The following is a 26,925-nucleotide window of genomic DNA, read 5'->3' on the forward strand; positions in this document are numbered from 1 at the left end:
TTTTATGGGAAATAAGCCACAATTTTACTAAAAAATTTAATAAATAATAAATAAATTCATTTTTTAGTAAAATTGTGGCTTATTTCCCATAAAAAATACGTAACTATACCCTTTTGTTTATACGGGCTACAAGATTTCTGAGACATAGTGACAAACATTCGAAGTGAATTATAAAATACTTTAAATATTACTTATTATCTTATTCCCGAGGTAGACAAGTCCAAATACACAAAAATTATAATAATAGTTATTTATGATATAAATGTTAAAATCACAATTTTAAGGCACGTATGTGAAAGATTCGCTTCGCTCATTCTGCAATTCACATAGTGCCTTAAAAATGTACTTTTTAACACCTATATCATACAATATTTTTTCTACGAATGTCTTATATATCAACAATTATAATTTATTCATTCTCACTTACAGGACAATACCTACAAAAACTTATACTTGAACTTGACTGACATTCCATTTTTATATTTTTCTTGACATTACATCAAAACTGTATATACTGTCAATACGTAAATCATAACAACTATAGAATAACATCTACTTTTATTTTTGTATATTCTCACAAATTTTAATAGTTTTTTTCTACAAACGTGTTAAAAATGCAATAATACAGTTTAAATTAAATTAAAAAAAAAAACCTTTTAAACCACCTTTTTCAAATTGCGCAAGTTGTATTATTAATATTAATGTTAATAAATAAAATATAAATATTTTGACGTTTCACAATTTGACAATTCACTTTTAACTGCAGTGCCTTAAAATTTTAAAGCACTGGTGCTTTAAAGTAGCATTTTTAACGCTCCTGTAGAGTGCTATAAATTGCATTTTTAACACGTTTATAGAAAAATATATTTAAAAACACTAATATATCCTTTCCACACCTTTTCTGGAGTGATACATACATAAATTAAAACATTTAGTAACGAATTCCATACTGTCTCTGTGCGCATGCGCGCAGATTAATAAAATTTCACCCTCGATCGCGCCTAAAGCAGTATAACTTCAATAATTGTAAACATATCACACAAAATTGAAAAATGTATCCATAAATATTATAACACACTGTAAATTTAGATTATAAGTAGGCTTAGATGATTAAATTAATTTTTATTGTAATACCATACAAAAAACAAATAGTCTGGGTAATTGGCTAGGCCAAAGACATATTATAAAATAATAAAAAAAAATTGGTTAAACCGTGTAATTTCGCCTTTAGGTGATGCATAACTTTTGAAACTATGTGTATTAGTCACGTTTACGCAGTTGCCATTCTCTTTATAGTCGGAAATCGGTGTCGGTCGCAACGATACACATACATATAATATTATAATAGTGCAGCATATGAACACAACGAACAGTATAGTAATATGAAAATGTTAATAGAAAGAGGTAAGCTTGCAATGTTTAATAATTGAATTTGTAATTATTCTTGTTTAAGTGCTATCTCCGCGAAGGAGGTCGGCAATCATAGCTATTCGGATTTTAGAGACGGCTGCTCTGAAAAGTTCATTTGATGTATGTACATCAGTACCGTTCTCTCAGGTTGCGCAGCCACGATATTCTGCGTCTCCCTTTCTTCTTTTTTCCTTGAATGTTTCCGTGCATAATCAAGTGGAGCAAGTTGTATATCTCTCCACGTGTGATATCTATTAATGTAAAACAATTTTCTTGTTTTGGTGGTATTTAAGATTTCCACTTCTTTATTCATCTTTTTTAGAACCTCTTTGTTTGTGACATGTTCTGTCCACGATATTTTCAGAATTCTTCTGTACACCCACAGCTCGAATGATTCTAGTTTTTTCATTGATGCCGCATTCAAGTTTCAAGCTTCCATTCCATAAAACAAAGTCAAGAAAACATAGCACCTAGCCAACTTAACTCTTATAGCTCCAACTTCAAATCTCTTGTGCGGAGCACTTTTCTCATTTTGTTAAAATTTGCTCTAGCCTTTTATATTCCGATTTTGATTTCCTCACCTGATAGTAATCATCTATGTAGTTGATCATTGTTCCAAGGTATGCATATTGCTCGACTCGTTCGACATTAGATTCGTTTATGAAGAGATTTTCGTTATTTCTTTGAGATTTCGATATTCTCATATAATTTTGTCTTCTTGACGTTCATTGTTAGACCGTATTCTTGTCCAAACTCCACTATTCTGATCACCGGCCTCTGAAGATCCCCAATATTTTCGGCTAAGGTGACAGTGTCAGCCGCATGTCTAATGTTTTTAATGGGAACTCAGTTTACCTTTATTTTAGCTATTTCACCTTCAAGAGCTCTTTTAAAGATCTCTTTCGAGTAGGCCTGAAAAAGAATTGGCGATAACACGCATCCCTGTCTCACCGCACGTCTGATTACAATTTCCTCTGACAACTGTCAGCCAATATCTTGGTTTTCAATTAGATAATACTCTATCATTCGACAAGCATCTCGAGTATACGTGTAAAAAACTCGCAAAAAAATTGTATTTCTTTACAAGAATTTCTAAGAATTTGTCACTTCAGTCAAGGATCACTGTATATAAATCGATAATCCAACCTCATTTTGATTTTTGTGCATCCATCTTATATCTTTTAAATCTTAACCAACTAGCCAAATTACAAAAATTACAGAATCGTGGAATGAGGATCATTTTACGTACAAGTAGATTAACACCTGTCACATTGACGTTGAATACTTTGCAGTGGTTTTTTGTATCGCAACGTCTTTTACGGCACATACGGTTCTGTACATGGATTGGCACTTAAATATTTTCTCGATCTTGTTAGTTACAATTCAGATATTCACCCTTATTTTACGAGAAATTCTAATAATATTTACATCAGCAGAACCAATACTACAGGTGCTATGAACTCATTATAGTCTAGGCGCCAAATAGACGTCACCGTGTCATTTTCAATTCTGATGGACAAACTCAACGGTTTCTTATGGATTTTGAGCTGCTGATTACGAATTTCGAGGGAGGATTTCGATCCGAGTGGTCAACAAATTGTTATAAACAATTTAATAGTTTATAAATTGTTTATATGGCTCTGGCTCATAAACTAAAAGAGATAAAAAAATGTTTCAAATAAAATTTGTTCCCTAATAAAAAACGAGGAAACAACCGTTTACTAAACTTAAATCCGACAATTAGAACTCAAGATATTGTAAAATTAGTGCACAACGCAAATTGCAAATTGCAAAATAAGTATTTTTCGAAGCTTTACCGATCGTAACTCGGCTTCTACGCATGCAAATAAGCCTAATAAGGTGTCATTTTAAAGCTTAATTAAGAGGCTTCCAAACAAAGTTTGTTAAATTATTTGATCTTCATTTGTTTTAAAGTTATACCCGTTTGAAGTTATAATTTTCTTAAAAAAATTGTACATTAATTTGTTTATAAAGGTTTCAAGCAAACTTGAGTTATAAACATTTATACTTTAATAAACAATAATGATAAAACAACTCAAAAGGAACAATCTAAGCTTACGAAAATGTTCGTAAGTGTATTTTTGGCTAAGATGTCGATATTTTAATGGCGCGCTATGAGGCGCAAGATTGGCTCACAGTCATAAGTAAGTATGTATTCTTCGACGCTTTATCGATCGTAACTCGGCTTCTACACATGAAAATGAGCCAATATGTGATATCCATATAAAAATGGATCGAGTTCTTTGCAGCATCATCATTGCATATAAAACGAGCATTTATGATGTGGCGGCATACACGCAATTGACGAGCCTTGATGATGCTGCAAAAGAACTAGATCCACTTTATATGGATATCATAATATAGATAATTAGACTCTGAAGCCTCAAAAAGTTTTAGTTTTACTGCCTACAAGAACAGACTTGTACCATGTAACTGTTAAAATTTCGCTAAGAACTTATGCAGATGTATAAAAGCTGATATTCCCTGTATATCTCTATGCAGATTTGCAGATGCATGAAAAAAATGTTTGTAAAAATAGTATTAATAAATAATATCAACTTACTTTTTAGTTATACTCCTGAAATATTAGTTTTTAATGTTTTTTTCTCATTTAGTGCAAAAAATAGAAGGCAATGTAAATAGAATGAAAGGTGACACGAGGTACAGTATGATGATTTAATTATAAGAATTATATGATAAAATTTTATTAGGATCTTCAAAAATGAAAAATGAAGATAACGTATGTATACACAGAAATTATAATTTGCATCGAGAAGTTAGCGCGTGAACCTTTACGCGGTGAGCCGATCTTGCGCCTCATAGCGCGCGCCATTAAAATATCGACATCTTGGCCAAAAATAAACTTATGAACATTTTCATAACCTCAAATTGTTCTTTTTGAAGATAAAAAAAAGATCAAGGCAGGTTTTGTTTATATTTGATTCAGAGTTGGACCACCATCTCCATATAGCTATTTCAGCATCCTTATGCCTCATCAGTGAAGCTCAGAAGTCTCAGCTCTTTCTTTTTGAGTTTTTCTATCATTATTGTTCATTAAAGTATAAATGTTTATAGCTCAAATTTGCTTGAAACCCTTATAAACAAATGAATGTACAATATTTTTAAAAAAATTGTAACTTCAAACGGATATAACTTTAAAACAAATGAAGATCAAGTAATTTAACAAACTTCGTTTGGAAGCCTGTTAATTAAGCTTTAAAACGACACCTTCTAAGACTTATTTGCATGCGTAGAAGCCGAGTTACGATCGATAAAGCTTTTTTCTTCGTTTTTTATTAAGGAACAAATTTTATTTGAAACATTTTTTATCTCTTTTAGTTTATGAGCCAGAGCTTTATAAACAATTTATAAACAATTATATTGTTTATAACAATTTTTTGACCACTCGGATCGAAATCCCCCCTCGAAATTCGTAATCAGCAGCCAAAAATCCATAAGAAACCGTTGATTTTGTCCATCAGAATTGAATATGACACGGTGACCCCTCTGGCGCCTAGACTATTACTTCTCTATAAAGGTTTTGATAATTTCAATAAGTTGCCAACGCAACTCAAGTTGAAGACCTCAATTAACATATAGGAAAAATTTTGGGAATTATGTTGCAAATCGTATTTAATGTCTCATGTGGCTTCTAAATGTGTTTTTAACTGCGTGTAGTTTAATGTAATATTTTGAGTAATGTAGTATTTTTAATGCTTGTATTGTAATGGAATATTTTAAGTGTTTTTTGTTTTATTTTTATTATTATGACTTGGATATTGTATCTTAATAACACTTTTCTATTGTCAAATAATTTAAATTGTATATACATATTATAAAATATCTCAAATTGTAACTGTATATTAGGGTTACCTAATTTTGAATATACCTAATTAGGGTTACCTATAATAACTTAGAAGAGGTGATGAGAACAACAAAGAGACAACACATTAACATAGTAATGGGCGATCTGAACGCCAAGGTAGGTCAGGGTAAAGTTGGAGAAAATGTCGGTGAATACGGCTTAGGTAATAGAAATGAAAGAGGTGATCGTTTAGTTCAGTTTTGTCAAAGCGAAGATTTAATAATAACTAATACATTCTTTAAATTACCCCCAATGAGACTGTATACGTGGACGTCACCTCAACACACACAAGAAAAAGTAATCAGAAACCAAATAGATTACATAATGGTGACAAAAAGATACCGTAATGCCGTGAAATCTACTAAAACTTACCCTGGAACTGATATCGGTTCGGATCATAATCCAGTAGTATCTGTGTTAGAAGCTAGACCAAAGAAAATGAGAAAAATCATCATCCCGACGTTAGACTTAAGTCAGCTTAAAAGTGAACACCGACGACAAACAGTGCGCGAAGAAATCAACACCGACCTCAGTGTAGCAGAAAACCAAATCCGCAAAACAGACAACATAGATGAAAAACTGAAGTATATAAACACTATAATAAGAACTACGGGAAAGAAACACCTAACCAAATCTCCAAAGAAACATAAGGTGTGGATGACACCAGACATACTAGAACTAATGGATGAAAGACGCAAATTGAAGAATAATTCAGAAAAATACAGAGAGGTTGATAAGAACATAAAGCAAATAATAAAGAAGGCTAAAGAATCATGGATTAAAGAACAATGTGTAGAAATGGAAGACTATGAAAGAAAGTATGACACATTCAATATACATAAAAAAGTAAAAGAACTTACAGGAACCCAAAGAAGACATCAAATAAGTTTGCTTAAGGACAAAGACGGAAATATTATTGTAGACTTACCAGAAAAAATTAATAGATGGAGTGCATACATAAGAGAATTGTTTGAGGACAACAGAAATAACATTGACAAGGTAAATGGTGAAACGGGACCTGAAATCCTAAAATGTGAAGTAGAAATGGCACTTAGAAATTCCAAAACTGGAAAGGCAAATGGACCCGATGAGGTTCCTACTGAATTACTAAAGCTCTTGAATGATGAATCAATAGGTATAATATTGCACTTATTTAACACAGTATACAATACTGGTATTATACTTCAAGAGTGGCTGCTGTCTACATTCGTTACACTGCCAAAGAAATCCAATGCAAAAGAATGTTCAGAACATCGAACAATACATATCTTTAATGAGCCATCTACTAAAGATATTTCTAAAAATCATCCACAACCGAGTTTATCAAAAGTTGGAATCAGATATTAGTAATACACAGATGGGGTTCAGAAAAGGACTAGGTACTCGAGAAGCTCTCTTCGGTTTGAATGTTCTTACACAAAGATGCCTAGACGTTAATCAAGAAGTACATGCATGTTTTATCGATTTTGAAAAAGCGTTTGACAGAGTTCGCCACGATAGGCTAAGAGACATTCTTGAAAGAAAAGACATAGATAATAAAGATCTGCGAATAATTCTCAACTTATATTGGAATCAGAAAGCTAACATCAAAATAGAAAACGAGATATCAAAAGCAATAGAAATACGTAGAGGAGTAAGACAGGGATGCATTTTGTCACCACTGCTATTTAATGTATATAGTGAAAGCATCTGTCAGGAAGCCCTTTTGCAAGCAAATGAAGGAATCGTAATCAATGGAGAGGTTGTAAATAATATTCGATACGCAGACGACACTGTACTAGTTGCAAGAACAGTAGAAGAATTACAACGATTACTTACAAACATAAATATTGCTTGCAACAATTATGGCATAAACATTAATATCAAAAAAAAACCAAGTATATGGTCTTCAGTAAAATCATGACACAACCAGCACATATTAGTATAAACGGCATTCAAATTGAAAAAGTATCAAGTTATAAATACTTGGGAACTTTAATAAACGAAACTGGAGACCAAAACAATGAAATAAAAAGACGTATCAAAATTGCCAGGGCCACCTTCATAAAGATGAGAAAATTCTTCTGCAACAGAGATATAAGCATCCCTCTACGATTAAGAATGCTAAGTGGCTACGTATTTAACACGCTATTATACGGTGTAGAGGCTTGGACTCTCAAACAGAACAACATAAAAAAATATTGAAAGTTTCGAGATGTGGTGCTACCGTCGAATGCTGAAGATAAGTTGGGTTGAAAGAATCACAAATCTTGAAGTAATACGAAAGATAGGAAGAGACCCAGAAATTTGATTAACGATAAAACGAAGAAAACTCGAGTATTTGGGTCACCTGATGAGAGGTCATAAATACGCATTACTTCAAAATATAATGCAAGGAAAAATAGAAGGAAAACGGAATCCAGGACGTAGAAGAATTTCGTGGATGCGGAATTTGAGAGCGTTTGGCTGCACCACTAATGAACTTTTTAGGTCAGCTGTAAACAAAGTCAGGGTAGCCTTGATGATTTCCAATCTCCGATAGGAGTGGCACAAGAAGAAGAAGAAGAAGAATTTTGAATAAATACTTCTTCTTCTTCATAAATTCGATATAATCGATACCTTGCAAGGTTGCTGGATCTGCCGTTGCTCCCAGGTAGCTGATACTTCTTTCTTGCTGGATTATTTTGCTGTCCACTTCCAGCTTTCACCTTATTGGATCTTTAGAGATTACTATACTTTTTGTTTTATTTGGTGATATTATCATGTTGAACTTTCTTGCTGTTATATTAAATTGATATAAAAGTCTCAGGTCATCTTCACTCTCTGCAATAAGTATGGCATCATCTTCCATTCTGTACCCTATACTCAGGTTTTTGACTTCATAAATAATTTCATCCAATGCGTCTCCTTGACGTATGCCTCTTTCCACTGGTATCGGCTGTATTAGTTTGTTATTAAGTCTGGCCTGTATGTTATTTCTGCTGTATACGTTTTCGATAGTCTTGATAATACCTGACGGTATGTTTCGTTTATATAACAGGTGAATTACGTCATTCAGGTCTACACGGTCGAATGCCTTTTGTAGATCTATGAAGCAAAAGTAAGCAGGGACGTTGTTTTCTAGTGATTTTTCCATGAATTGTCTGACGAAAAAAACTGCATCGTTACAGGATCGTCCGGATCTAAAGCCTTGTTCATCTGCTAGGTCTATTTCTCTGGTGATTTTGGTGGTTATGACTTGTGTGGCCAATTTCAGAGCGGTACTAAGCAGGTTTATTCCTCTGTAGTTTTCGGGTACCGTTTTATCATAAATGTGTACTTAACCTTTAACTACACGCTGAGACGTATTTTGTACTCCAGATATAAGAATTCTACTGCAAATACATATATTTAAAAATTTAATTTTTAAACTTGTTTATCTCTCTAACCTATTACTGGAATATGCTTTACAATTTGGTTTTAGTTTCGTTATAATCGGCGTTCTGGGAAGATCGTAATTTACAGTTTATTATTTGTTGAATGGGACCGTGCAAGTTCGGCAAAGCGACCCCTATTACGCTCTATACTAAAATTCGCACTTTTAATTATATTGGCCAATTATATTAGTCCTGGTTACTGGATAATTGTCAAGGCCATAGTCCAAAAAAATAATAAGAAGAAAAAATAAGATTCAGGTTATGTTATGAAAACGTCAACAATTGTATGTAGTAAATAAAATTAGTTATTAAAATGCAGTACTGCAAGCAAAATAAAATTAATTAAATTTACCTTTATATAATAATTGCATATCATATCAATATTGTGGAGCAATATATAATTTTTCTGCTTCATTGACAGAAGGTATGAAATATACGTCAATTTGGCAATTTCAATTGACAATATGAATTATTTAAGATAGTTGCAATATTTCTCCGCGACTCGCGCAGGGTCGTTTCTCGTTTCCCCTTCCAAGTACTTGCACACCGCGAATCCCCACGATTATAAGTAGTAGGTATATAAGTACATATTCCAATTGTTTTTTAGTCATTAAGGCTGTATGACACTATGCATTTTCTTGTATCATTTCTAATATCGTTTCTGATATCGTTTCTTGTATACATTTTCTTGTATCATTTCTTGTACGTACATTTGTGCCCTGTATGACACTATGCAAGTTCTTGTATCGAAAATTGTATGAAATTCGGCACGTGATTGGTCGAAATTTTGTTTGTCACCCTGTGTCACGTTATGGTAGTACTGCATCTACAGACACAGCTGATTTTAAATATTTTATAAAATTTATAAACTTTTATATAATTAACATTTTAATGTTAACCAGAATTTTACGTTGACTGAGGTTGATTATTTGTGTTTTTATTTTGTTTTGATATTTGTGCTAAAATATTTGCATTAGAATTATCTTCAGTTTGATCCAAATTAGGAACTATTGTATTTTCGTCTATTAAAAAATTATGCACCATGAAACCTAAATTTATAGTTTGAACTTTACTAGGAGCTAAATATATGGTTATTATTAGAACAGTAGCCCATACCAAACGGTATATTAAGTATCAATAAACGATTTATAAATAATACCTACAAAAACACAAATAAATTCATCAATACATTATCCCATTTTCATTTCAGCCGCCATTATGAGTAAGTAATTATGACATTTTAGATGTTTTACCAGCAGGTTTTACGTTTTTGCTCTTTGCGCAGAAATTGGCGCAGTTCTTGTACAATAATCTGTGCCTGACACAAATTCTTGTATCGTTTCTGATATCGTTTCTTGTATCTGTGTATGACACTATGCATTTTTTTGACATATCAGAAACGATATTAGAAATGATACAAGAAAATGTATAGTGTCATACAGCCTTTATGGCACAAAATATATTTTTCTTTATAAACAATACTTTTTCTACTGTAAAAAATCACATTTCAAAAAATTTTTTATTGGTAATTTTATTTATCATGGAATCCAGTTATTCTATGATTCCAGTTATAAATCCCAATTGGCTTACTGAGAAGAAACTCCCAATATTCACTGAAGCCGAATAAGGTTTATAGCAAACAACTAAGTGTATTTTTTTCAAAAAAAAAATAAAGAAATCCGCTGTTTTTAAGTGTATTTTCTTGTGGCGTATAAAGTACGCCACGCGTGTAGTTATGTTATAACTTGATACGCGGGTAGTTAAAGGTTAAGAATGTTAAATTTAATAAATAGAAGAAAAAGCCCAGCGGAATTGATATGTTTCTTATTATACTGTGCGCTGGAATAAGTGCTACCACCCTTATTAACTTATTTATTTTTAGCACAAGAAAAACGCTCGGACAGGTCGATTTTCAAACTAACCATAGTATACTATAGCATCAATATTTCGAACTTTACGCGATCCCTCTTCAGGTGACAGGCATAACTTTGAGTTTTGAAGTTATACTTCTTTAGGCGCGATTTCATCGAGGGTGAAATTTTATTAATCTGCGCGCATGCGCACACAGGCAGTATGAAGTTAGTTACTAAATGTTTTAATTTATGTATGTATCAGTCCAGAAAAAGTTTGGAAAGAATATATTAGCGTTTTTACATATATTTTTCTACAAACGTGTTAAAAATGCAGTGTATAGCACTCCATAGCAGCATTAAAAATGCTACTTTAAAGCACCCGTGCTTAAAAATTTTTAAGGCACTTCAGTTAAAAGTCAATTGTCAAATTGTGAAACGTCAAACTATTTATATTTCATTTATTAACATTAATAGATATTAATAATACCTATTTACGAATGTTTTTTCTAAAAGTTAGGAATATATTAATTTTATAATACATTTAAGTATGTAGTAATTTTCTTTATAATTTTTACTTACCTATTTGATTTTGTTTATACCTAATATCGCCCTTGTCTAGCAAGTGTCTGCGTAAGCTAGCGGTATGTGTATCTAGTTACGGATCTGTTAGTACTTGGTTCGATTCCCCCATAAGGAAATTTTTTTTGTTTATTATTAATGGTTATTGACATCTTAGTTAGACTATTATTATATGGACTTAAAAATGATTAAAAATAATTAAAATAATTAATCGGGATGTTGCCCAACTATTTACCGAGTTGCAAATTTATAATAATTGCCTATTTCAAAATGCACTTTTGAAATGAATTATTCTTATGCACAAATGCAATTTCAGATTTCTTATTCATTACAATATTTCACAAAATTTCCTGACATTCTCACGAATACAACGCACCAAACTGCATTAAAATCCGTCTTACTGCGCCAAAAATCGACAGTAAGGCCGAGATCGAGAGGTCGTGAGTTCGAATCCAGTGCAATCCTATATGTACTTTTTATATTTTTTTGAAAGCGGTAAGCACAAAATTAGTTTAGTGTTTAAAAAAAATTAAAACAAACTGTTTAAAGTACATACATATATTTATTTTTAAGAAATCATATAATAGAAGTATAACTTTTTACGTGCGTACAAAGTACACACAAGTTACATGGTACGAAAGTCCGGACCTGGCAGAATCCCAACCAACACCTGCAGCTTACTCTGCAGTTTCCACCAGAAGTTTGTTAGATTGTTTCATTATATTTGCATTGTAAAATTCATTATTATTCTTGGTCTTGTCGAGTTCAGTCATATTTAAAATTGTAGTTTAGAAATAAAAATATTTTTTAAAAACCGATTTCATTTTTCGAAATCCAAAATTGGCGCAGTCAGTAGGATTTGTGCGAGTCGCGAAACTGTGAATTTCGTATTTATCGGAAAACAGAACTTTTCGGGACTTTGGCGTTTTAACACCTTAAGTGCAAATCCAAACGAACATTCCGTTTTGTGGAAAGCAGCCCCAGTGGAAAGCAGCCCTTCAGTGACAGCAGACCTTCATTTGGGTAGACGAATTTGGAGAAGTAGTTGGCAAAGACTATCGAGGTGAGTGCCAAGTTTCCTTCTTGCCTTCCTTATTTATTTTTCATAAATTCGGAAGATAGTTTTGTTAAGACATTGTTTATGAAACGATATTTTAATTTTTATGATTGATGAAGATTCCTTGGTAGAATCTCTTAAGAATTTAAAAGTAAGCTTTAAAAGTAAAAAGAGTAAAGATAAGAAAAATATTAAAATGGCAACTAGTCAAGCTGAACGTCGTCCTATTAATTGGGAATTATTTAAATCAAAAATTTCAAATATTAGACCTTATGATGGCGATACTAATACCTTAAACAAATTTATTTCTCTTTGCGATAATTTAGTTATTACATATAGAGCATATAATGACCAAGAATTAAATAATCACATTTTTGAATGTATTCAAAATAAACTTGTAGGAAAGGCTGAGCTTATGGTAGGAAATAGGGTAGAATAAAATGATTGGACACTTTTAAAAGCCGCGCTTATACAATGTTTTTCTGATAAACGTAACTTAGAATGTTTAACACAAGAACTGACTAGAACTAGGCCACAAAGAAATGAAAATTTAATAGAATTTGGAAATAGATTACAATTATTGAGAAGTAGTATAGTACAAAGAATTAGCAATGATACTAATCTTGATGCAAATCAAAAAGTTGTTTTCATACAATTTTGCGAAAATACAGCACTAAATACTTTTATTGCGGGTTGTACCGGCACATTAAGAAATAATATGCATTTAAAAGCACCAGCTTCTTTAGAACACGCCATAGCTTATGTAAATGAATTCGAGAACTTCGAAAAACTCTATTCCGATATTAATGACAATAAATCACACCAAAATAGAAACAATTTCAGAAAGCAGAATTTCCCTAATCCAAACAGGCAATTTTATAATCCTATGAGCAATCAATATTTTCAACCAAACTCTTCTATTCCCCCAAATCCAAACTTTAATACAAATAATAATTATTTTCAAAATCCCCCATGGCCTCGCCAACCTATTAACGTACAGCCTCAACAGTTACCCCCTAAAAATCTCCCAACGAACTCAGAAATCAAATTCCCCAGCATCGCCTTCCGAAACCGGAACCGATGAATATGTCTACAAATTCTAGATTCCCGTCAACGTTCAATAGAAGAACAAATAATTTTAGGACAAACTATTTTCAAAATAATGGGCAAAAGCCAAATATAATAGCTGAAGAATTATATAATAATGATTACGATGGACAGGAATGCGAACAGACGCATAGCGACGTCGACGCAGATATCCATTCCAGTGAGCAAGTAGATTTAGATTATTTTTCTCAGAATTTTCAGGAAGCCGCCTCAGAAAACCAAATAACTTAATCGAATTGAATTTAACCTCTAATAACCCTTTACCTTATATTACTATTTCTAATCCTCCATTAAAATTATTGGTAGATACCGGTAGTACTAAGTCAATCTTAAAACCAAGTATTGCTGAACAATTTTATTCAGATTGTATATTTCATTCCAACGTTTCAATTTCCACGTCTCTCGGTACGAAAAATATCAAATACCAAGCTGCGATACCAGCGTTTCAAGAATTTAACCGCGACAATATCTTAAATTTCATATTATACGACTTCCACGAATTTTTCGACGGCGTGGTCGGTATAAATGACCTATTATCAATGAGGTTTAATATTGACCTTAATAATAAATGTCTTGTTAGCACTAACGCAATAATCCCTATTAAATTTAGAAAACCATCAGACATAAAGTTTGAAATATCTGTTGGCCCTTATGAAAAGATTTTAAAGGAAGTGCCTGTGACCGTACCAAACGGTGAAATATTAATTGATAAGATAATTTTAGGTGATATGTATGTACCAGAAATGCTAACTGTAGCAAATAATGGTTTAGCTTTAGTAGAATTTGTCAATGAAACAAATAAAAATTTATCTATAACTTTATTAAAACCCCTATACGCTTATCCATATAATTCTAATGTTTATCAATGTTATAAATTTGAATTTTCTAATAGACAAAATAAACATAAAATAGATAAAATGCAAATACAAAATCTTGTTAGAACGGATCATATGAACGCAGAAGAAAAATCCGAAATTATCAAATTATGCTCTCAATATAAAGATATATTTTTGAAACCCGGTGACCCACTTACATTTACGTCAAAAGTAAAACATGTTATTAAAACAACCGACGAAGAACCTGTACATGTAAAGTCGTACAGATATCCGTATGTCCACAAGGAAGAAATTAAAAAGCAAATTGACAAAATGTTAGACGACGGGATTATTAGACCCAGCAGCAGTCCTTGGGGATCGCCGCTTTGGATCGTAAAGAAGAAACTCGATTCTTCCAATCAACAAAAATTTCGTTGCGTTATAGATTATAGGAAACTTAACGATAAAACCATTAGTGATCGATATCCGATACCCAATATTACCGAAATATTGGACAAATTAGGACGAGCACAATATTTTACTACTCTTGATTTAGCTAGCGGTTTTCATCAAATCGAGATGAGCCCCTGCTCCATAGAAAAAACAGCATTCAGCGTTAATAATGGACACTACGAATTTTTAAGAATGCCTTTTGGCTTAAAAAACGCACCATCCACCTTCCAAAGGGTAATGGATGAAATATTAAAGGATTTACAAAATAAAATCTGTATGGTATATATGGACGATATAATTATTTTTAGCACAAGTCTCCAAGAGCACATTCAAAATTTAAAATTAGTGTTTGCAAAACTAAAAGATGCACAATTAAAAATACAAATTGATAAATGCGAATTCCTCAGAAAGGAAGTTGAATTTTTAGGGCATATAGTGACCCCAGACGGAGTTAAGCCTAATCCAAAAAAGATTAAAGCTATTAAAAATTTTCCTATCCCTCGTACACAGAAGGAAATAAAATCATTTTTAGGTTTGTTAGGATACTATAGAAAATTTATTAAAAACTTTGCAGCTATAACTAAACCTATGACCATGTGTTTGAAAAAGGATCAGAAAGTTATCCACAATAAAGAATTCTTAGACTGTTTTAATATTTGTAAAAATCTTTTAACTTCAGAACCTATTTTAGCTTATCCTGACTTTAATAAAACTTTTCAATTAATAACAGATGCCTCTAATTTCGCAATAGGCTCTGTTCTAATGCAAGATAACCATCCTATATGTTACGCCTCACGTACTTTGAATTCAGCCGAAATTAATTATTCAACCATAGAAAAAGAGTTATTAGCGATTGTATATGGTTGCAAATATTTTCGACCTTATCTCTTCGGTCGCAGATTCCAAATTTTAACTGATCATAAACCCCTTCAGTGGTTGTTCTCACTTAAAGAGCCAAACTCTCGCTTAGTAAGGTGGAGACTTAAGCTCGAAGAATTTGATTATAATATTCAATATTTAAAAGGAAAAAATAATAAAGTAGCCGACGCACTTTCTAGAATTAAAATAGATTCCGACTTGAATGCTATCGAGACAGAATCGATGGATGTTAATTTAGGCGACATAAATGAAATAATAGATAATGAACTAAGCAACTTAGACGATTTACCGCAACTTTCAGAAGGAGACCTTGACTCCTTACTAAATGATGGATCAACAAATAAAATAAATATTATTTCGGACATACAAGTTCGACCCCCTTTCGAAAATCCAGAAACAGAAGACTCAGATTTAGAAACGTGTCATACTTCTTTAGAAAATCCAATTCTAGGTATACCCATAACCGAAAGAGCTTTAAATACTTATAAAAATCAAATTATAATAATAGGTGGAGAAATAAATAAAATAAAATGCAAAAATGAAAAAATATTTGATAATAATAGATTTTATGTTACTTTACCCCAAAGAAATATTGAAGAAAGTATTTTTAAATTTGTAAAAGAATATATAGACCCCAAAAAGATTTATGCATTGTATTTTAGAGAAAATATTTTACCAGAAACATTTGTAGTAATAGTTCAGAATTATTTTAAAAATTCTGCTTTTAAATTTGTACATTCCACAAAATTTTTAACTGACATAATAAATACGCAGGAACAAAAAGAAAAATTAGAATATTATCATGTACACAAAAAAGGACATCGTGGTATAAACGAAGTAAAAATGTCTTTAGGATCACGTTACTATTGGCCAAAAATGGCAGAAGATATCGAACAATTTATAAATAATTGCGAAACCTGTCTTAAAAATAAATACGATAGAAATCCTCCAATTATAAAATTTAGTTTAACTCCCACTGCATCAAAACCCTTTGAACATATTCATGTAGATGTCTTTAAAATTTCTAATCAATCATATTTAACGATCATAGATTCATTTTCGAGATATGCCCAAGCATACCCTTTACCTAGTGTCAATGGCACCTCTGTAGTGGAAAATTTACTTCTCTTTGTAAGCCACCATGGTTTACCATATAAAATTACCGCCGATTGTGGCACAGAATTCAAAAATAATGACCTTAAAGATTTTTGTAAACTTCACCATATAGAACTACATTTCACAACTTCTAAAAATAGTAATTCCAACTCTCCCGTAGAAAGGTTTCATTCTACATTAATAGAATGCTTTCGCTGTCTTAGAGAGGAAAATAAAGAATTAACCCCTAATCAATTAATAAAACATGCTATTCTAAGTTATAATAATTCAATTCATTCCATCACTAAATTTACCCCATTTGAAATCATAAAAGGACATATTAATAGTCCAGATCCTTTTGACTTGGACGATAACCTTATATTATCTTACTATGTACAAAATCATAAAAAAGCAAGTAAACAGTTATATGAAATAATAAAAACTAGAAACGAAGAAACAAAAGAAAAAATAATTAATAAATTAAATGAAAATCGAAATGACCCTCCAGATTTTTCTAACCAAGACGTTGCATACGTCAAAACAAAATTGCGCGATAAAAAGGCACCCAAATTTAAAAAGACTGAAATTGTTCAAGATTCAGGTCTTATATTACAAACTAATAAAGGAAATTACCATAAAAATATAATCAGAAAACCCAAAATAAAACCAAAAATATCTTTTCAGGAAAATGAAAATCCGGACAACGTGTTTGCTCCTGATATTCCTGGCACTTCAACATAGATGTGAAGGAGAAGATGTAAAAATTACTCCTATATCGAACCCTTTGTTACCCATATTGTTAGGACCCTGTAATAGCTATTTGTATAACAAGGGAGGAAAGTGCTACTTTTCCTCCCGAGAATGAAGTTTACTGCCCGACGCGTAGCGGAGGGCAGTAATCATTCAAGGGAGGAAAAGGCACTTTACTCCCATGTTATACATATGGTTTTTCCACCTTCCTCAAATAACAAGTCATTTTTTTATTTTTACTTAATTTATTTATGTAACTAACCAACAAAATTTATTAGAACTAAAACTAGCAAGTAGGTACAATATAACTGTCAACTGTCAAATATAAGTCAAATTATTAATGTAAACATTGTTAAATCAAAATAACAATTTACTGTTTTTTACCATTCTGCAAAATAATTCTGTTTTATAAATAAACGTTAAATGTATAGATACTTACGTAATAGAAAATAGATATTGTACAGGGCGTCAATAAGTTATATTTCATGAATGACGTCACTTTTACTTTTCCTCCCTAGGGAGGAAAAATATTTTCCTCCCTAGGGAGGAAAAGTACAACTTTGCTCCCTACAATCAGGTCCGGAAAAGTATACTTTCGGTAGAGGTAGGTGGAAAAATTATTTACACTAAGCATACTTTTATACACTATCTAGATTTAAGAGAAGTAACTAAACAGATAACTAGTTTAACTAAACATTTTTATAGCCTTAAGAATAGTCTAATAGTAAGTAATGCTTCTAACCCTATATCTTTTCATAACTTAGCTGAACAAATGACAAAAAGAACCGAATTCTTAATAAAAATTCTTGAAAGAAAATTTGAAAATTTAAATCCACATATTCGCTCTAAAAGAGGTTTAATAGATGGAATAGGCAAAATTAATAAATGGGCTTTTGGAACTTTAGATGCCGACGATGGAGAACGATACGATAAAGCAATCAATATTTTACAATTAAATCAGAAAAATGTAATTCATGAACTTAACCTTCAGTCAACTTTGTACAAAAAGCTTGTTAATCATTATAATCAGTCTTTATCAACCTTGTGGCAAAACCAACAAAAATTGCAAGACAATATTGAAAAATTTAAATATTCATTAGAAACCAAAATAATTACTTTGGGTAACTACATAACTTATCAAAGTATCCTTTACCAAATTAATCTCGATTGCCAAAATTTAATAACATTTATTGACAATATTGAAAATTCGATCGTTTTCTCTAAATTAAATACTCTTCACAATTCAATAATATCTACCCAAGAAATCTCAGAAATGATGTCATATTTATCACATATATACAAAGAAGAACAGATCGCAAAATTTAACAATGTGCTAACATACTATCTCTTTCTCAGTACCCAAGTAACCTTTTATGAATCCAAGCTTATATTCGCTATCCATGTTCCTATATTCAAATCAGAAAATTACGATTTCTTCCATGTTTACCCCGTAATACAAAATCATCAAACATATATTCCTTTATATCCCTACTTGGCAAAAGGAGAAAAATCACTATCGATAAAAGAAGAATGTCCCATCCTCGAAACCAGATACTACTGTCAACAGGACTACACCCAAATAGATACCTGCACCTATAAATTGATTGATGGACGTAATCCAGAGAAATGCTACGCCACTGAAATAAATCTACAAGAACCCATTATTGAACACGTTATGGATAACCAAATCTTGATAATTCCGTCCAGTACTGTCAAATTCATCTCAAAATGTGTGTCCAATTCGTTTTTGGAAATAAAAGAACCTTCGTTAATAGAAATCCCACCAAAATGTGAAATAGAGGTTGGAACCTTAAAATTTTCAAACAACCCACGTATCCAATCTGGAAAAATCATTATATTACCAAAATTAGAACATTTTTCGACTGAAAAGGTAAATTATCAAGTAACCAATTTAAGCAAAATCGATGTGGAAGGACTATACGAAATTAACAGAATCACCAGAAATCTTTCACCTGTAGAAGAAATTGGCTTTCCAACTACACCCATTATCAGCACTGGTTCAGTCATCCTAAGTATATTAATACTAATCGTTACAATTTATGTCATTACTAGATGCCGAAAATATTACAAAAATAAGAAGGTTCCTGACGAAATCCCATTGGAAGAAAGATGTCCCCAAAATTTGGAATCCAAAAATACCTCCGTTATTTTTTCCTCTTAAGGACGGAGGAGTTACATGGTACGAAAGTCCGGACCTGGCAGAATCCCAACCAACACCTGCAGCTTACTCTGCAGTTTCCACCAGAAGTTTGTTAGATTGTTTCATTATATTTGCATTGTAAAATTCATTATTATTCTTGGTCTTGTCGAGTTCAGTCATATTTAAAATTGTAGTTTAGAAATAAAAATATTTTTTAAAAACCGATTTTATTTTTCGAAATCCAAAATTCACACTTTCTTTTTTTTTAATGGGAAAGTGCATCATTTGACACCTAATTTAAAAGCTTTTGAAATACTGATTACAAAAATGTATAATACTTTAATCTTTTTTAAGAGCGTAGTAGCAAAATTTCGTTTAAATTATTTTTAAACGCATTATTTACTTTTTTCGAATCTTAAGAAAACTATAATAAGTATTTTTTAAAAATTTAAACGCAGAATAAAAGATTACATTATTACAGAGAGCTGAAAGGCCCTTAGAATAAACAAAAAGTTTCTTTTGAATGATATATTTGAAATTAAAAATTAGACTAAATTTTTGAAGTTATACTTCTTTACGATCGAGAGTGAAATTTTATAATCCCGGGCATATGCGCACACAGACTGTCTGTAGTAGTTCGTTGCTAATCTTTCAAGATATGTATGTATCAGCGCTGTCAGAGCAAATAAGTCATTAAAAGGATATACATATTAGTGTTTTTAGTAAATGTATTATTTATTATAATTTTTGTGTCTTTGGATTTGTCTTCCTTGGAAGTAAGATAATAAAATATCTATTATAACATTATTTTCATACTTCACTTGATCTATTTGTCACCGTGATGTGTAATTATATCCGAGATGTTACTTACAGGCGTGATAGCTTGGTTGGTAGAGCCAGAGATCGAGAGGTCCCGGGTTCAAATCCCGGACGATTCATATTCTTTTTTTTTTTAATTTTTGGTATCGTTTTAATAATATTTTTTTTTTCAAGTGGTTGGTAAGAAAGTTAGTTTAATATTTAAATAAAATACTAATAACCTGTTAAGTATATTTATTGCGTTGAAATTATACAGGGTGTCCCGAAAAGATTGGTCATAAATTATACCACAGATTCTGAGGTCAAAAACATGTTGAGTGAACTTCACTTACCTTAGTACAAATGTGCACATAAAAAGTTATAGCCCTTTGAAGTTACAAAATAAAAATCAATTTTCTTCAATATTTCGAAAACTATTAGAGATTTTTTTATTGAAAATAGACGTTTGGCATTATTATGGCAGGAACATCTTAAAATAAAATTATAGTGAAATTTGCACACCCCTTAAAAATGTTATGGGGGTTTTGTTCCCTTAAACCCCCCTAAACTTTTGTGTATGTTCGTATTAAATTAGTGTTAAAGTATTATTAGTTAAACACAGTATGTATAAAACTTTTTTGCCTCTTAGCACTTTCTCAAAAAGCCAGTTTTTATCCAGATATTTTGAATATTTGTCAAATCCACCACATATTTTGTATATGGTTAAGTATGATTATAGAGACCTGGTCATAATATGAAAAATCTATAATTTACATTTTTATAATATAAAAATATACTAAGAGGCCAAAAAGTTTTAAAATCACTGTGTTTAACTAATGGTACCGCAATAAAAATTTAATTGAAACGTACACAAACATTTGGGGGGTTTAAAGGAACGAAACCCCCATACAATTTTTATGTAAACATATTAAAAAAGAAGCCGCATCTCGATAAAAACTGGTTTATCGAAAAAAGATTAAGAGGCAAAAAAGTTTTAAAAATACTGCGACTAACTATTAGTACTACAATAATAATTTAATTGAAACGTAGGTACACAAAAGTTTGGGAGGGGTTTAAGGGAACAAAACCCCATACAATTTTTATGGGGTGCACAAATTTCACTATAATTTTTTTTGTTAAGATGTTTCTGCAATAAGAATGCCACATGCCTATTTTCAATAAAAAATCTCTAATAGTTTTCGAAATATTGGATAAAATTGATTTTCATTTTGTAACTTTAAAGGGCTATAATTTTTTTTATGTGCACATTTGTACTAAGGTAAATTAGGTTCAATCAAAATATTTTTGACTTCAGAATCTATGGTATAATTTATGACCAATCTTTTCGGGACACCCAGTATAATAGTACAGGTAAAGTATAACTTCTTACGTGCGTACAAAGTACACACACATTCATTTTTTCTTTTTTTCACCCCCGTGAATTATAAAAATAATCATTATAGAAGCTCTCAGGGATTTTCGACCCTCGATAATACTGTAATATTATTTCATTCTGCCTATAAATTTTTCAAAAATATTTATTAGTTTTCTCAGGATTCGAAAAAAATAAATGCGTTTAAAAATAATTCGAACGAAATTTTGCGCCTACGCTCTTAAAAAGGATTAAAGTTATTACATTTTTCTAATCAGTATTTCAGAAGCCAAATGAGGTGTCACATGATGTACTTTCCCATTAAAAAAAATCTTAAAATACTTAAAAACTTATGCCTGTCACCTGAAGAGGTATCGCGTAAAGTTCGAAACATTGATGCTATAATATACAATGATTATTTTAAAAATCGACCTGTCCGAGCGTTTTGCTTATTAGTCCTGTCGCCAGGGGGGGTACAACGGCCTCCTTAATTCAGATAGACTTACCCAAGTTTTTTTATGTATTTTGACCCGTAGACCACGAATTTTTTGGGTAACAGTTGATCCGGATGTCGATAAGATTGTTATAAACAAAGAACTTGAGGAATTACATAACAGCGATTTTTCGCAAAACGAAACATTTTTTTGTACTTTTTGGGTGATTCTCAGCAAAAAATGTTCTAACAAATTTTTTCGTAGGATGCACAGTTTTCGAGATAACGCGGTTGAACTTTCAAAAAATCGAAAAAGTGCAATTTTTGAACCCGAATAACTTTTGTTTAAAAAATAAAATAGCAATTCTGCTTACTGCATTTAAAAGTTCAAGTTAAATTCTATCGGATTTGATTATTTGCATTGCTAAAAATTAAGTTTTTATTTGTTAAACAAAGCTATAAACACATAGTGTTCCCTGTGCCTAATGCATGCGTTTTAATGTACGTAATCTACGTAGAAATTGTATGTATGCGCGCCTACTCGTTCGATTTCAAATGAGAAATGCATTGAAAACAGCATTCAATCACTATGTGTTTATAGCTTTGTTTAACAATAAAAAAATTAATTTTTAGCAATGAAAATAATCAAAACCGATAGAATTTGACTTGAACTTTCAAATTCGGTAAGCAGAATTGGTATTTTATTTTTCAATCAAAAGTTATTCGGGTTCAAAAATTGCAATTTTTCGATTTTTTGAAAGTTGAACCGCGTTTATGTCGAAAACTATGCATCCTACGAAAAAACTTGTAAAAACAGTTTTTGCTCAGAATGACCCAAAAAATACAAAAAAATGTTTTGTTTTGCGAAAAATCGCTGTTATGTGATTCCTCAAGTTCTTTGTTTATAACAATCTTATCGACATCCGGATCGACTGTTATCTAAAAAAATCGTGTTCTACGGGTCAAAATACATAAAAAAAACTTGGGTAAGTCCATCTGAATTAAGAGGGCCGTTGTACCCCCACTGGCGACAGGACTATATGTGCTTAAAATAAATAAGTTAATAAATTAATAAGGGGGGGTAACACTTATTCCAGCGCACTGTATCTACTCTACAGGTCCTGTACCTATTTGAAAGAATATTTATGATTTTTTTCCTCATCAAAAAATCTATCACTGCATGATATTATCAGTTACTGTTGTACTAACTTTTATGTTTGTTTTCTGTTTCAGGTATTTAAAGAAAAATAATACAAAAAGAGTGAATAAAGTCGACGCAGCGTGTACGTTTAAATATGGAATTTTCACTCCATTTATCAGCACGATCAGAAGCACTCCTTTCAGCAACAGAAATGGGAAACCTAGATGAAGTTAAACTGTCGATTAAAGGAGGAGCTATAATTAATGCAATTGATCCCGATGGCCGTACGGCACTACATATAGCTGCATATTTGAAACACATGAAAATAGTCAAATATTTATTGGCAAACGGTGCAGATGTAAACGCAATCGATTGGTGTAATAAATGTAGTCCTTTAAATTATGCTACGTTCAATAATGATCTTAAAATGATTCGATTATTCACAAAATCTGGAGCAGATATGGAGTGTTCAGAATGGAATGGAAATATGCCTATCCATACTGCAGTCGAAAAAGGATATCTAGAAATTGTAAAATATTTTTTAGAAAATGGGTTAGATGTAGATATTACAAATACAAAGAGCAAAATGACGCCTCTTCATATGGCTGCCTGTAAAGCCTACATCGAAATAGTAGATTATTTACTGTTAAATAAGGCTAACGTGCGTCTCAAAGATGATCAGAATCGGAGTGCAATTCATTATGGTGTTAAAGGAGGGAATGCTAAAGTTGTTAAAATCCTTTTAGAAAAGGGAGTTGATATAAATGCTAAAGATAGGTTCGAGTGGACCCCTTTATATTTAGCTTGTAGATACGGGTATTTAGAAATTGTCCACTTACTTTTAAAAAAAGGTGCAGTGTGTAACCTACAGGGGAGATCCCAGAATGATTCTCTACTCCATTGGGCATGTGAAAACGGTCTTCTAGAAAGTGTAAAGTATTTTATCAGCAGAGGGGTAGACGTGGATTTCGGTACAATTCAAGAATATACTCTTCTGCACGTGGCTGCAAGATTTAAACAAATTGAAATGGTTAAATATTTGATTGAAAATGGTGCAGACGTTAACAAAAAAACTCTACCTAAAGGAGCTACTCCATTATATTTTGCGATAAAGAATATGTGCCCAGAAGTTGCAGAGTTCTTAATTCTAAATGGAGCTGATTTAAAAGAAGCTGACTATACAGGCAAATCTATTTTATCGATAGCCTTAAAAGATGTGTCAGGTGATTATGAAGAGTCAGAACAGTCAGATAATGTGGTAATTGCAAAACTAATAATCAAATACACCGTGTTAATTTACAATCCCACTGAAAATTTTATTCAGGGTGGTTGTCCTTTCTTCAAAGAATTATCGCAATATTATAACGACTGCCAAAAAGAAATGACAAGTATGAAGAATGTGATAATAAAGAATAGTAATGTTTCATTATATCAAATAATTTGCGACTCCAATAAAGGTAACGCGTTTATTCAATATCTACGTAACGACACTATTAAAAAAGAGTTACAAAATATTGAAGATTGCCTTAAAAACTTTTCGATATATGGCAGTATTCTTCCTTTGGTACAACATTGGGTTAAGAGAGGCTTTCAAAGAATCGAATTACTTTCAGATGCTGACATAACAATGAAAAAAATTGCACCTCATTTACCATCATAAATAAAACGAAAAATATTCGACTACTAACATGACTGATCTTAAAACGGTGATACAATCAGATTTATTCAAATAAAAATTATTTTTCTGCGGCCGTGCTAAAAGAGCCACTTTCACGCACGCATTTCGTTGCCGAAAGTTGCAGTTTCCCGCACGACGTGCGTGAAAGTAAATTTTCCCGCACGGCATGCGGGAAAGTAAAATTCGTTGTAATATGGCATTATAATATATATTATAATACATGCAATAAACTAATATTTAGATATTATTTACTAATTTATTTCAAATTTATCTTATTGTGTTCATGTTTTAATGAAATTAGCGCGATAATTCGATGAAATAAAATTGTTTTGACATATTTAAAAGTCAGATCAGTAGAAAATTACAATGGTTTTGAATCGTCGTCATGGAAACCAATATCATCGTCGTGGGAACCTATTATATTGAAAGTTTGGTTTTGATAACCTTGCCAAAGAATTAATTTGTGTATTTTCACTTCTAAATAAAAATTTATATAGGTAACTCTATTTTTTGTGGCTTATTCCAAACGTACGGCCCTAGAAAAAATATTGTTCCTAACTCATGCGGAAAGTGTCTTCCCCGCACTCGACTGCTTGCCCGAACTCAGCTATCGCGTCGTTCGGGTCAACGGCAGTCTCGTGCGTGATATCACTTTTCGCACTAGTTAGGAAAATAACTATATTTGTTTGTTTCTTTATAACAAAGTTATGATTTTAGAAGGAGTAGAGAAATGGGGGAAACAACAACAATGACAAACACACAAGATAATAGAAACATAATGCTAAACGACACCACAATAGAAGCCGTTAATGATTATATATTGGGACAGATAATAAAAATAAATAACGAAAACCAAACAGCCGACGTAAAAAGAACTTCATACACAGATATACACAGAATAATAAAAGAACAATACTTAAAAACAAGAGTGTTTGACCAGTGCATACTCCCAATTCTCACATACGCATGCCAAACATGGGCCTTGACCAAAGCAAACATGGATAAAATAATGAAGACACAAAGAGCCATGGAGAGAGCAATGTTAGGAGTAAAATTAACAGACAAAAAGCAAAACACCTGGGTAAGAAATAAAACAAAGACGCAGGACAACATATAGCTAGGCTAAAATAGAGCTTCGCAGGTCATAACGCAGACAAACGGACAATAGGTGGAATACCACGATACAACAATGGAGACCATGGACAGGAAAGAGAGCAAGAGGACGACCCCAGATGAGATGGGGAGACGACATTAAAAAGATCGGAGGAACGCACTGGAAACAGAAGCACTAAACAGAAGCGAATGGAGGAAACTGGAGGAAGCCTATGTTTAAAATTGGACGAATTAAAGGGCAAAAGAAGAAGAAAAAGAGAAATGCTACACTCGGGGAATATATTGCAGCATATATCCCGTACTGTTATAATTACTTTTATAATAAGGTTAACTAATTTTTGTGATCAACGACTTAAACAATATCTACTATTTCCAGTACTTCATAATATGACAGATTGAGCAAGATATGTAGATTTTTTATCTTTGTAAATCTATCGAATTCACTTTATGACTTTATGTTATATAAAGGATAACATGTTTTATATTCATCATTGTTTGACATATAATTATGGAAAAATCAATTCGATATTAATAGACCAGATTGAGTTGATGGAAATGATCTCGACCTTGCCATTGCTATGGAGAATGAAGACATATGCATCATTTGTGGAACATTTTGGCAAAATAAGGAAAAAATAATACAGTAGGCGGTACTGTAGACCTGCGTGAAGCTGCACACTATTTTCTGTATTTTTAAATTGTAAATATTTTTAAAATTGATTAAAGTAATTTTATTATTTATTTTTTTGTTTTACGATATTTATACAGGGTGATTCATTAAGAATGTCCAATCTATGGGACTCATTTCCGATTTTGCGAAGTACTGAAATTTGGGAGTCGAAGAGAATTGTTTGCGTTTAAAATCGCTTAGATTGTTTGGCTTTGCAATAGAGTTCGAAGAAGGAAGTTCAGCATCATGGATGCTAGGCAGGGCCGGATTTAAGGAAGGG

The 26,925-nt window shown here is 31.8% G+C and overlaps 1 protein-coding gene across 1 annotated transcript; it reads left to right on the plus strand.

Moving 5' to 3' along the window:
* The first annotated feature begins 1,307 nt into the window (after nt 1-1,307).
* On the plus strand, nt 1,308-26,712 carry LOC126883559 (putative ankyrin repeat protein RF_0381). Its single transcript, XM_050649195.1, has 2 exons — nt 1,308-1,404; nt 23,277-26,712. Exon 2 carries the CDS (start codon nt 23,339-23,341, stop codon nt 24,842-24,844), a length of 1,506 nt encoding a protein of 501 aa, XP_050505152.1. The 5' UTR covers nt 1,308-1,404; nt 23,277-23,338; the 3' UTR covers nt 24,845-26,712.
* The last annotated feature ends 213 nt before the right edge of the window (nt 26,713-26,925 follow it).

Source organism: Diabrotica virgifera, chromosome 1 (assembly GCF_917563875.1).
Source record: "Diabrotica virgifera virgifera chromosome 1, PGI_DIABVI_V3a".
In the NCBI taxonomy this organism is placed as follows: domain Eukaryota; kingdom Metazoa; phylum Arthropoda; class Insecta; order Coleoptera; family Chrysomelidae; genus Diabrotica; species Diabrotica virgifera.